The 13,820-nt window shown below is 37.4% G+C and overlaps 1 protein-coding gene and 1 pseudogene across 1 annotated transcript in view; both read left to right on the top strand.

The window, feature by feature from the left end:
- The window catches only part of RECK (reversion inducing cysteine rich protein with kazal motifs), an 81,209-nt gene that overhangs the window by 44,266 nt on the left and 23,123 nt on the right, over positions 1-13,820 (top strand). Inside the window, exons 10-12 of the mRNA XM_070375659.1 lie at positions 2,530-2,709; positions 8,103-8,315; positions 12,421-12,557. Coding sequence (XP_070231760.1) covers positions 2,530-2,709; positions 8,103-8,315; positions 12,421-12,557 — 530 coding nt within the window. The remainder of the gene's footprint in view (positions 1-2,529; positions 2,710-8,102; positions 8,316-12,420; positions 12,558-13,820) is intronic.
- LOC102281494 (NADH dehydrogenase [ubiquinone] 1 alpha subcomplex subunit 5 pseudogene) lies at positions 3,709-4,056 on the top strand (annotated as a pseudogene).

Raw genomic sequence — 13,820 nt, 5'->3', positions numbered from 1 at the left:
GTATCTCATTTTCCTTTATTAAAACCAGTAGAAAATAGCATTTTAATTAATGAATTTAAGGAAATGTGTGTTATATTCTTGCACTGTGTAAAGAGTTCAGAAGATATAAAATCCCTCATTCTTTCATCCAGCAGGTGTTTATTGAGCATCATGTATATATAGAACATTGTTTTTGTACATTGAGCTAAAAGCACTATGTTTTAGAGTGAGAGGAATAGCATTGGCAGGGCATTAAATATTTAAAGATGATGCAATATGAATTCTACCCTCGAGGTTATCCTCAAGTAAGCCTACAATGTAGATGTTGTGACCTGACAGCTAAGAGATATTCTTTTTGTTAAACTATGAAACTTTGAACTTAATCAACTCTTTGTGTATATTGGTGAGTAACCTGAGTTGACACTTGTATCCGGAGTTAGACAGCAGTGTATTGGCATTTATTTAGGTGATACACTTAGGGATAAAAAACTAACAATACTATTTGTGTAGGCTTGAGGAAACACAATCTAGAGACAAGAATAAATGGAGATAAAGTAATGGTAGAACACAGAAGTTTGCTTTATTAGAGATATTTTGGGTGAAAATGTACCACATGTTACTGTAATATCCTGAATAAATATGACATACAAACAGTGAAGCAGTCTTTTGCCGGTGGTGGGGGGGGTGGGGGGTGGGAATCTTCGTTCCTGAGCATAGATCGAACCCAGGCCCCCTCCAGTGGAAGCATGGAGTCCTAAACACTGGACCAACGGGAAATTCCTCTGTGTTTCCTAAATTGGATAGACTTTATCAAAAAATTGTGCCTAGAATAGCTCATTAAACTTTGCCAAAGATATGAAAAACTTGGAAAACATCCAAAGAAAATTAACAGAAGGGCTAAAAGAGAAGTTAAGTTGGTCCTATAATTGGAAATTGGGTTACTGATAGGAATTATAAATGTATATATTTGGGAAGGATCCTGAATAATTCTTTGAGTGTCTACTAAAGAGTTGTGCCCTGTAATCAACTGGAGATTGGAATGGCTGTGTCATCCAAGAAGAATTTTGGTAAGAAACACTACATCTCTTATCTTGATGTAAGGTTTTATGGTTTACTGAATGCTTTCACTTTCATCTTGTTCATCTTCATGAAATCTGACAAGGCCGGTATCATCTTATGACTGATGTCAATTTGTGTTAATTCTTGTTTATATATAGAAAACTAACTTGAGATATTAAACAAGGTCCAAGGTCATACAGAAAGTAAGGACTAGAGAAGGTACTGATTTTCCAGATCCAGGTGCCTGTTGGATCTTGGTACCTCAAGGTACCTCAGCTTTCTCATCCCCATGATGTGTAAGCTCCACTGAGAGTAGGGACTTTGTTTCTTTTATTCACCACTGCATAGCCAGTGCCTTGAACAGGGCCTCACATAAAATAGGCATGCAATAAATGTTGGTAAAGTGAATGAGCAAACTTATAAAAGTAAAGGTACCCTCCTCATAGAGGTAATTATGAGAGTCAAAATGTGACAGAGGTGGAGAATTTTTACTTGTGACTTTGTACATTCTGGTAGTATTAAAATTTTATATTGCGTATTACTTTTTTTATACTTTTATTACATTTATCAGTGTTAAAAATTAATGAGTATAAAATGTGAAATCACTTTGGAAATGATCCTGATTCTGTTTCAGCTATATATATATGCACCGAAGTTGCTTTATAATTAGCGAGTACTGAAATAAGAATACATGCATACTACAATAATATATATAGTATATATTGCTATATATAATAGTTTATAGCAGCTTTGAAATTCTTAAAGCCTATATATATAGGCTGTCTTGGTATATCTTAAGGACTATAAGTTGCTTGGGATACTTTTTCAGGGAGAAGCTAGTGAACTTAAGTCTATAATGCTTCTTAAAAGGAGTCTGAGGATCAAGTTACATTTTTGCCTCATGTGACGAACATAAATATAGTGGACTATGTCTTGGTAGAAGCAGAACCATGTGCTTTACATTTGCTGCTGCTGCAAAGTAGCTTCAGTCGTGTCCAACTTTTTGCAAGCCTATGATCCATAGCCTGCCAGGCTCCTCTGTCCATGGGATTCTCTAGGCAAGAATACTGGAGTGGGTTGCCACGCCCTCCTCCAGGGGATCTTCCTAACCCAGGGATCAAACCTGCATCTCTTATGTCTCCTGTATTTGCAGGCAGGTTCTTTAAAGGTAAAAGAGAGATCAGAAATATAGAGGGGAATACTTGTGCCAAGAATAAGGATGTACAAATATGATTAAACATTAAATTGAACACCAAGCTTTCTAGCAACCATGGCAAAGAAAAGAGATCGATAATAAAAGAAAGCTAACTTTTTCATGTAAAAGATTACTTTTGGGGGCTCTAAATTCTAGAAGATAGGTCTTAGTCTTTTGATCTTTGTATATTTTTTTCATTTATGTTCTAAAGCACAGTTCATAGAGTTTAAGTTTTATGCAAATCAAATATTCATTTGGCTGATCTGTATGTTTCTGTATTTGTGCTTTTGTTTCAGAGAACTGTGTACTAAACTCTATAGCATGAGCTGGGGCAATACACAGAGTTGGCAAGAGTTTGATCGCTTTTGTGAATATAATCCAGTGGAAGTGTCTATGTTGACCTGTTTAGCAGATGTCCGGGAACCTTGCCAGTTGGGCTGTAGAAACCTCACTTACTGCACTAATTTTAACAACAGGTAAGAGCAAATTACTATACATGGAATGGAAGTATTTTGTCATTAATTGACTTATTTTTAAATAAGTGAAAAAAGATCATTTTAGCAGGAACTCTGCTAAAATGTTCCTTAGCAGGAGTTCCTTAAGAACTCTGATTTTGTTCCTGCTAAGTTAAGAGGAAGTAGTATATCTTTATCATTTCATCTTTAAAGGCTGTATTCACCTGGTAAATCACCACTGGGAAAGGAAGCACTATAACAAAGCCACTTCTAATCTAAAGATGCTTCAGACTTCTAGAATGCAGAGTCCTTCTGCCTTCAATCTCCCATTCTTCCTCTCTCCCTTCCTCTGCATCACCAGTGAAAAAATAATTCAGTGCAGAGTAAAGCAATGTGAACAATTTACTCATCCAAATACCCTCTTATGACAGCTTGCTGTGAAGGACCTTCAGATTGGTTGAAGTTCACACTCAGTGAGTCCCCTATGACATACAAAAGCATTCTTTACAGGAGCAATTAAATAGGTGTTTTCCTGAGATATCCATTATGATAAGAAAAATAAGAGCCAAGAACTGAAGTAATGGCTGAAGAAGGAATGAAGAAAACCAGGAAAGGGGCATCCAGAAGCATACAGAATGCTGTATCAGAGAAGCCAGAGAGGGAGAATTTCTAAAGAAAAGGGGGCTAGTTGATTTGTGAGGCACAGCCCAAAGATCAGGAGGGCAAAAAGACAGAGAATCAATCAGTTGATCCAGAAGGAAGTTCATAGGATGTTTACCTCAAGCTAACACACCTCAAGCTAGTTCTATCCTCTTAAAAGTATTCAGATTATTATTTCAAGAAAGAAAATTGAGATATCTTTACAGCTAATATTAGCCAATAAAGACCTGGCTTAGAGGTTGAGCAAATTTGAGATCTATCAAATGTTTAAAGTTAAATTTGGATATATTCCTAACTTATGGTAATGGTAGAGCAGTTTGTATCAGACTAACACTCCTGTCAATACCAGTTATGGCTCTCATGGCGGGGTTGCTGAAGACCGCTGACCTTGTGGGATTAGCTGTATGTAAGACTCCACATGAGAGGCTAAAAATATTGTATACAAAGTTTCTTGATGTTCTTGGACAGATCCCTAAAAAATGCAGCATATAGGAAGTATACAGAACAGATTAAAAATGAGAAGCTGAGTATGGTTAAAGCGGAACCAGATGTTAAAAAACTAGGAGAGCAACTTCAGGGTGGCCAAGTAAAAGAGGTAATTCTTCAAGCTGAAAAGGAACTAAGCCTGATAAGAAAAACGGTTCAGTGGAAACCATGGGATCCTTTAGTGAAAGAGCCTCCTGCCAACCATGGAAATGGCCAGTATAAACAGCCTTCAATGACTTGTTTGTTGATAGGAAACTGATATAATTAAATATTTTTATATTTAAAAAATACCAATTATTAGCCCTATACAAACTACAAAAACATAATTGTTTTGAAGGCCTTTGAGAGTGACCTAATGCAGGAAGAACTACATCTCATGAAAGATAGAGACCACACTGAGTGAGGGCCACTTTTATCCAGTTTTTCCTTCATAGGCACTCTTAGTCCCCTGGCATGGCATATAGATTTCAAGCAAAAAGCAGCAGTATTGGACTGAGGAGTTAAGAGATCAGAGTTTGGGGCTGCCAGAGTAGCTGGATGTGGAAATAGAAAATCCCAGAAAGGAGGGAACTGCAAAAGGAGATGACATAAAATCTGCATACAAACTCCCCTTAAATCCTTGAATTTGACAGAGTCATAGGGTATAAGGTTAACATAAAAAAGCAAATTGTATTTCTGTTTATTAGCAAGAAACAATTAGAAAATGAAATTTATAAAGAAAATCTATACAACTGCATAAAAAATATGAAGTACTTAGAGATAAATTCAACAAAAGATGTACAAAAACTCTACTCTGGAAACTAGAAAACTTTGCAAAAAGAAATTAAAGACAGAAAATACATGGAGAGAACTATGTACTTCTCTATGTAGATTAGAACATTTTAATATTGTTAAGATGTTAATTCTCTTGAAACCAATCTGAACTCTAGTCAGTGCAACCTCAATCAAAATCCCAAATGACTTTTTAAAATAGAAAGTGGCAGTCTAATTCTAAAATTCATATGAAAATACAAAGAACCTAGAATACCTAAAACAGTATTTTTAAAGACTAAATTTGGAGACCTTACAGTACATGATTTCAAGACTTATTATAAAGCAATAGAAATTAAATCAGTATGATATTGGCATAAATTTAGACAAACAGATCAATGACAAAATAGAAAAGCAATAGTATACCCACACTGTGCTGAAACTTGATTTTCAACAAAGCAAGGCAACTCAGTGCAAAAGTAACAGCTTTTCGACAAATAATGGTGGGACAGTTGAATATCTGTATGAAAATAGAAAAGAACCTTAACTTCTATCTCGCACCATAAACATTAATTCAAGATGGGTCATAGAAATAAAAATAAAAGCTTCTGGGAAAAAAAAATAGGAGAATCTCTAAACAACCATGATATAGACAAAGATTTTGTAGACAGGACACAAGATACTAATTATAATAGAAAAAAAATAATGAACTGGAGTTCAACAGTAAACATTTTTGTTGATTTAAAGCCACCATTTAAAATTTGAGAAGAGAGGCCACAGTCTGAGAAAAAATATTTCCTACTTCACAAAGGCACACATACACACACATAATCACACACAGATGCATTTGACAAAGGTATTATATCCAGGATATATAGATAATTCCTATAACGGCATAGTAAAAGTCAAATTGAAAAATGGGCAAAAAAACTTCCAAGGACACTTCATCAAAAAAGACATCAAAAAAAAAAAAAAAAAACATCAAAACAAACACTTAGTATAGAAAAAGTTCATTACCATTAGTCATGCAAAAATGCAAATTAAAACCCCAATGAGATGCTCCCTCACACCAAATAGCTAAAAGCAGAAGACTGCCAAGCATGTGCATGAAATGGAATTTTCATAATTTGCTGCTGGGAGTATAAGATGTGTTTAAGCACTTTGGAAAGTTTTCTTGCAATTTCTTAAAAAGTTAAATCTGTACCCTAGCAATTTCATTCTGAAGCATTTATCCAAGACACATGAAAATATATGTTCCCCCAAAAGGCTTACATAGCACTCTTATTCATAAGAACTCCAAAATGGGGAGCTGCTGCTGCTGTTGCTAAGTCACTTCAGTCGTGTCTGACTCTGTGCTACCCCGTAGACAGCAGCCCACCAGGCTCCCCAGTCTGGGGGATTCTCCAGGCAAGAACACTGGAGTGGGTTGCCATTTCCTTCTCCAATGGGAAGCAGGGGTGGATAAATAAAACATCCATCAAGAAGAGAATGAAAGAACATACTGTGGTATTTAAACAATAGAATAGCTAGTACCTAGCAGGAGAGAAAAAAAAGCCAAAGTACTGATAAACCCCAAAACACAGATGAATCTTATGTTGAGTGAAAGAAGCCCAACCCAAAACACATCCACATGTATGAGTTCAAGAATAGAAAAAAGTAATCATTAAGGATTAAGATCAGAAAGTCCTTGCCTCTGGCAGAAAGGGAAATCGCCTGGAAGAATGTATAAGGGAACTTTATGGAGTGACAGAAATGTTCTATATTTTATTTGGGGGTTTGATTATATAGATGAATATAATTTTCAAAACTTACTGAACTGAACTTTCAAGATCTTCACATTATATTGTATGTAAATTATACCCCAATAATATAGTATCTCAAATAAATTTTTAAAGTTAAAAAAATTTGTTCATCGAAAGACACCATTGAGAAAATGAAAAGGCAAACCACAAGCTGACAGAAAATATTTGTAATACATATGTCTGACAAAAAACTTAATGTCTGGAATATATAAAGAATTCTTACAACTCAATAGTAAAAAGACAACTTTAAAAAAAGTCAAAAGGCTGGAAAGATGCTTCACAAATGAAGATATCAAAATGGTCAATAAGTGCATGAAAAGGTGCTCAGTGCAATTAGGCATCAGCAAAATGCAAATTAAAACCAGTGATATACCACTACACACAATTGAGTGATTAACTACAAAGACTGACAAGCATGTAAAGCAGCTGGAATTTTCATACTTGGCTGGTGAGAGCAGAAGATGATGTAACTACTTCTGGAAACAGTTTGACAGTTTCTTAGAAAGTTATAACCCAACAGTGCCATTCATAGCCAGGGAAAAGAGACATGAAAACTAGAAGCAACCTTAATGTCGCTAAACCAGTGAATGAATGAATAAACCAGCATTTCTCAAAGTGTGTTCTGTTTTCCCAAAACCCCATGAGATTAAAACTATTTTTATAATAATACCAAGACATTATTTGCCTTTTTCACTCACAAGAGTGAATAGTGAAGTTTTCCAGCTGCTTTAAGGCGTGATATAGCAACAGATTGAATGCAGGGGCACATATGAAAGTGCAGCTGTCTTTTTAAAGCCAGACATTAAAAGAGATTTACAAAACTGCAACAGACCTACCCTTCTCTTCCTTTTGTTATCGTGAAATGGATTTATCATTTTAAATGGATTAATAAGTACTTTAAAAATCTCTCAGTTTTGATTTATAATATGATAATGGGATATTGGTGTATATAGTCTACATAAACAAAAGCTTTTTGAGAACTCTGTAGTTTCAAAAGTGTAAATGGGTCCTGAGATCAAAAAGTTTGGGAACCACTGGGATAAACAAATTATGATACATTTATTAATAAAATATGACTGAACAATAAAAAGAATAAGCAATTTATATGCACAACATGAGTACATCTCAAGATTCTTTAGCTCAAGACACTAGACCCAGAAGACTACATACAGTATGATTCCATTTGAGAATTAATCTCTGGTGATCTGAATATGAGTGGTGGTGGCCTCTGGGGTGCAGTAGCAGGGAAGGGCATTGACTAGATGGGGACACAAGGGAACTTTTTAACAGGATAGAAATGCTGCTCATTGATTTGGATATGCCCATATGAATGTATATGTTTGTCAAATTGAACTAACCATAAGATCTATAAATTTTATTTTTATAAATTATAGCTCAGTTTTTAAAACTTGAACTTATTTATTTTATGAGATGAAAGAAATAGTATGGTCTGAGATGATAGTCTACAGTGTTTTGAAGTTTTTAAGTGCCTCACAAAAATCTGTATTTTAAAGAAAAATTTCAATCAGAGTCTTAGTGCTGATGTCTACTTTGAATCTTCATACATTCAAAGCTGACATTCTTTGATGGGTTGTATGCACTTTCTTCTTTAAAAAAATATATTTTCCTGATACACTGGCATGTCAAGATTTTACACGTAGCTTCTTTCTAGAAAATAATTGCCTCTTGATTCCTTCTGGCCTTTTTTCTCTTCAGGCCAACAGAACTTTTCAGGAGTTGCAATGCTCAGTCAGATCAAGGAGCCATGAATGACATGAAGCTGTGGGAAAAAGGAAGCATAAAGATGCCATTTATCAGCATACCTGTCCTTGACATTAAAAAGTGCCAACCAGAAATGTGGAAAGCAATAGCTTGTTCGTTGCAGATTAAGCCTTGCCATAGTAAATCACGGGGCAGTATTATTTGCAAGTAAGTTTCTTTCATCATAATGACTCTCCAGTTTTGGTTTGGACCCTCTATGATCTCTACCCACAGCCTGTCTCTAGAGTCATCACCCCCACATGTCAGATGTTCTCCCAATTTTCCTTCTTTACTGAAAATACTCTTCCTCCTACCCTGTATCTGTACTCGCCCACTGCCTCTCCCTCTTCAGTTCAGTTCAGTTCAGTCACTCAGTGGTGTCCGACTCTTTGCGACCCCATGAATTGCAGCACACCAGGCCTCCCTGTCCATCACCAACTCCCAGAGTTCACCCAAACTCATGTCCATCGAGTCGGTGATGCCATCCAGCCATCTCATCCTCTTCTCCCCCTTCTCTCCCTGCCCCCAATCCCTCCCAGCATCAGAGTCTTTTCCAATGAGTCAACTCTTCACATGAGGTGGCCAAAGTATTGGAGTTTCAGCCTCAGCATCAGTCCTTCCAATGAACACCCAGGACTGGTCTCCTTTAGGATGGAATGGTTGGATCTCCTTACAGTCCAAGGGACTCTCAAGAGTCTTCTCCAACTCCACAGTTCAAAAGCATCAATTCTTCGGCACTCAGCTTTCTTCACAGTCAAACTCTCACATCCATACATGACCACTGGAAAAACCATAGCCTTGACTAAACGGACCTTTGTTGGCAAAGTAATATCTCTGCTCTTTAATGTGCAGGTCGGTCACAACTTTCCTTCCAAGGAGTAAGTGTCTTTTAATTTCATGGCTGCAGTCACCACCTGCAGTGATTTTGGAGCCCAAAAAAATAAAGTCTGACACTGTTTCCACTGTTTCCCCATCTATTTCCCATGAAGTGATGGGACCGGATGCCATGATCTTAGTTTTCTGAATGTTGAGCTTTAAGCCAACTATTTCACTCTCCTCTTTCACTTTCATCAAGAGGCTCCTTAGTTCTTCTTCACTTTCTGCCATAAGGGTGGTGTCATCTGCATATCTGAGGTTATTGATAGTTCTCCTGGCAATCTTGATTCCAGCTTGTGCTTCTTCCAGCCCAGCGTTTCTCATGATGTACTCTGCATATAAGTTAAATGAGCAGGGTGACAATACACAGCCTTGACGAACTCCTTTTCCTATTTGGAACCAGTCTGTTGTTCCATGTCCAGTTCTAACTGTTGCTTCCTGACCTGCATATAGGTTTCTCAAGAGGCAGGTCAGGTGGTCTGGGATTCCCATCTCTTTCAGAATTTTCCAGTTTATTGTGATCCACACAGTCAAAGGCTTTGGGATAGTCAATAAAGCAGAAATAGATGTTTTTCTGGAACTCTCTTGCTTTTTTGATGATCCAGCAGATGTTGGCAATTTGATCTCTGGTTCCTCTGCCTTTTCTAAAACCAGCTTGAACATCTGGAAGTTCACGGTTCACGTACTGTTAAAGCCTGGAGTGGAGAATTTTGAGCATTACTTTACTAGCGTGTGAGATGAGTGCAGTTGTGCAGTAGTTTGAGCATTCTTTGGCATTGCCTTTCTTTGGCATTGGAATGAAAACTGACCTTTTCTAGTCCTGTGGCCACTGCTGAGTTTTCCACATTTGCTGGCATATTGAGTGCAGCACTTTCACAGCATCATCTTCCAGGATTTGAAATAGCTCACCTGGAATTCCATCACCTCCACTAGCTTTGTTCATATTGATGCTTTCTAAGGCCCACTTGACTTCACATTCCAGGATGTCTGGCTCTAGGTGAGTGATCACACCCTCGTGATTATCTGGGTCGTGAAGATTTTTTTTGTACAGTTTTCCTGTGTATTCTTGCCACCTCTTCTTAATGTCTTCTGCTTCTGTTAGGTCCATATCATTTCTGTCCTTTATTGAGCCCATCTTTGCATGAAATATTCTCTTGGTATCTCTAATTTTCTTGAAGAGATCTCTAGTCTTTCCCATTCTGTTGCTTTCCTCTATTTCTTTGCATTGATCGCTGAGAAAGGTTTTCTTATCTCTCCTTTTTATTCTTTGGAAATCTGCATTCAGATGGGAATATCTTTCCTTTTCTCCTTTTCTCTTCTCTTCTTTTCACAGCTATTTGTAAGGCCTCCTCAGACAGCCATTTTGCTTTTTTGCATTTCTTTTCCATGGGGATGGTCTTGATCCCTGTCTCCTGTACAATGTCACGAACCTCAGTCCATAGTTCATCAGGTACTCTGTGTCAGATCTAGTCCCTTAAATGTATTTCTCACTTCCACTGTATAATCATAAGGGATTTGATTTAGGTCATACCTGAATGGTCTAGTGGTTTTCCCTACTTTCTTCAATTAAGTCTGAATCTGACAATAAGGAGTTCATGATCTGAGCCACAGTCAGCTCCTGGTCTTGTTTTTGCTGACTGTATAAAGCTTCTCCATCTTTGGCTGCAAAGAATATAATCAATCTGATCTCGGTGTTGACCATCTGGTGATGTCCATGTGTAGAGTCTTCTCTTGTGTTGTTGGAAGAGGGTGTTTGCTATGACCAGTGCATTTTCTTGGCAAAACTCTATTAGCCTTTGCCCTGCTTCATTCCGTATTCCAAGGCCAAATTTGCCCGTTACTCCAGGTATCTCTTGACTTCCTACTTTTGCATTCCAGTCCCCTATAATGAAAAGAACATCTTTTTTGGGTGTTAGTTCTAAAAGGTCTTGTAGGTCTTCATAGAACCGTTCAACTCAGCTTCTTCAGCGTTACTGGTAGGGGCATAGGCTTGGATCACCGTGATATTGAATGGTTTGCCTTGGAAACAAACAGAGATCATTCTGTCGTTTTTGAGATTGCATCCAAGTACTGCATTTCGGACTCTTTTGTTGACCATGATGGCTACTCCATTTCTTCTAAGGGATTCTTGCCCACAGTAGTAGATATGATGGTCATCTGAGTTAAATTCACCCATTCCAGTCCATTTTATTTTGCTGATTCCTAGAACGTTGACTGTCCGTCTTAGCCCCTCTTAAATTCCAGTCATTGCTATGGAATCTTCCCAGATTTCTCCAGCTGATAGTAGTTTATCCAAACTACAAATTTCTGTAGACTTTCATTTGTACTTTTCTCATGGAACTTAGTTCAAGAAACAGTGAGTATCTTCAATGCACTATTCTATTCGTTTACTTTAATATGTGTATTTGTCTTATATCCTGTTAGCTTTGCTCTTCTTGAGGATAAACACTCTTCTTTGAACCTCTTTTTTTCTTATATTTTCTCTCTTCTTTTTCTTCTCTTCAGGAATGAGCATAATCCTAAAGTGCAATAGATATTCCAGAAATGTTTGATGAGTGAAAGACTTAGTAAATATAGTCAATAGGGTCTGTTCCTAATAAACATTTCTGAATGGTTTACTTATTAAGATCTATTATAGGATAAAGTTTAAGGACCTATTGTATAGCACAGGGAACTATACTCAATATTTTGAAATAATCTATAAGGTAGAAGAATCTGAAAAACAGTGTATATATATATAACTAAACCAGTTTGTTGTACATCTGAAATGAACACAGCATTATAAATTAACTATACTTCAATTAAAAAATTAAAAAAAATTTAAGTAAATAGGAAGACAAAAAAAAGGGGGATCTGGATAAAATAAAGATGAAACTTTATAGAGGGGTCAAATTTCTATTGAAGACAGAAAATTTTAAAGTAGTGGGTTTTCCAGTTGTTACAGGCCAAACACTTTAATGTTGATATAAACAGATATTTAAAAAGAGAAAGGCAGGAAGGCAGTGAGGGAAGAAGAAAGGAAGCCCTGAGAGAAAGGAATATGATTTCACAAAGAGCACATCAGACTAGCCTAGGTTAATTTCCTTTCAATGACAGTGGAAAACCACATTGATAGTAGTGGCAGTAGGTATGAGTGTAAAATTTGAGCAAGGCTTTTGATCTCAGGTCAGAGAAAGTTAGGGCTGCTTTGATAGTGAAATATGTTACTTACTCTTCAACCGAAGGTCTGCTGTCACCCCTGTTCCTTTATCATGCACCTAACAAAGTGCGAAACATTGTTGAGTTGTAAAAACTCACTTTCTGAAAAGCTTCTGAAACAGAATTGATATTGGCTAGGCAACCTGGGGAGTGAGGAGGTTCCTCAAATCCTAAATTTGTGTGTATTTTCCTTTTCAAGATCAGATTGTGTAGAGATTCTCAAGAAATGTGGGGACCAGAACAAATTCCCTGAAGACCACACAGCTGAAAGTATTTGTGAGCTTCTGTCACCCACAGATGACCTGGAGAATTGCATACCTTTGGATACATACCTCAGTAAGTACTTTTTTTTTTTTAATTTAAAGGCTTCTCCCTTCTATCTCTGCCCTTGATGTTTGCTTTGCATGAGCATCTATCTGTTGAGAACATGTGGTTTAATGATAATATCTCATCTGCAGACTCTTACCTTATTTGCTTGCCCTTTTCAGCCCAGGAAAGAATTGTCGTCTTAAAATATATACACAGAAGCAACTATCATTAGCAGTCTGAGTGGGTAGTGAACTGTTGTCAGTCAGGAATTCTTAGTGATGAGTCATGTGTCCGCATTCTCAGATAACCAGCTCTTTATCATTGCTGTCTCCTTGCCATGATTTGATCAAGTAGAATTTCCCCTAGGGAGTCTTTAGCTTCTTGTCATCTAATATCAGTGGAAACTGAGCCAGGCATTGGCTTGGACTTACCCACCAAATAGGGAGTAAGGAATGATGGTCTGGGTTAGTACATGAAAATGGAGTTTTTCTCTGTACCAAATACTCCTACCAAGAGCTAGAAGAATAAGTTTGTATCTCCTTGATGGACTCTGAAGCTAAGCTTCCCAGCAGGAGGTGACTGTGTGGTAGAAACCAGGGGATAAAATTCATAGACACTATATAGTCAAGGGGCTTTCCTGGTGGCTCAGTGAAAAATCTGCCTGCAATGCTGGAGACCTGGGTTCGATCCCTGGATTGGGAAAATCTCGTGGAGAAGGGCCTGGCAACCCACTCCAGTATTCTTACCTGGAGAATCCCTGTGGGCTGGTGGGCTATAAGTCCATGGGGTCGCAGAGAGTCAGACACGACTGAGAGACTAAGTACATATAGTTAAGAGAAGTGTTTAGGCTACCACTAAGGGGCATTAGTGCTGTGAGCTGGCTCAAACTAGCTTTATTTTCCTGTGTTAAGATAGGATTAAGTTCACCTGCAAATAATAGAACAGATGGAAGCAAAAGAAAGCCCAGAAGTAAATAGTCTAGGGCTGTTACAGTGGAATCCAGGTTCCCTTTTCTTTCTCCACCATTCTTAGTGCTTGGCTTCCATCATCAAGGTTACTTTGTGTACTTTACCATCACAACATGAGTATTTTAATTCTAGCTACTTCATGTAAGGGAAAACCACCCCTCATTGTATGGGAAGCTGGGAAAGATTTTTTATCTGTGGGCCCATTGCCAACCTGGTAGTAAGTAAAAAGAAAAAAGTGGGTACTACATTTGCAACTCCCAATATTCACTATATTTTAATCAAGACAAACAGACTGTGTCCCTTAACCTTAGTGACAAGTGTA

Source organism: Bos mutus, chromosome 8 (assembly GCF_027580195.1).
Source record: "Bos mutus isolate GX-2022 chromosome 8, NWIPB_WYAK_1.1, whole genome shotgun sequence".
Lineage (NCBI taxonomy): Eukaryota > Metazoa > Chordata > Mammalia > Artiodactyla > Bovidae > Bos > Bos mutus.
Note: the sequence above shows the minus strand (reverse complement) of the source record. Positions and strands in the feature narration are given on the sequence as shown.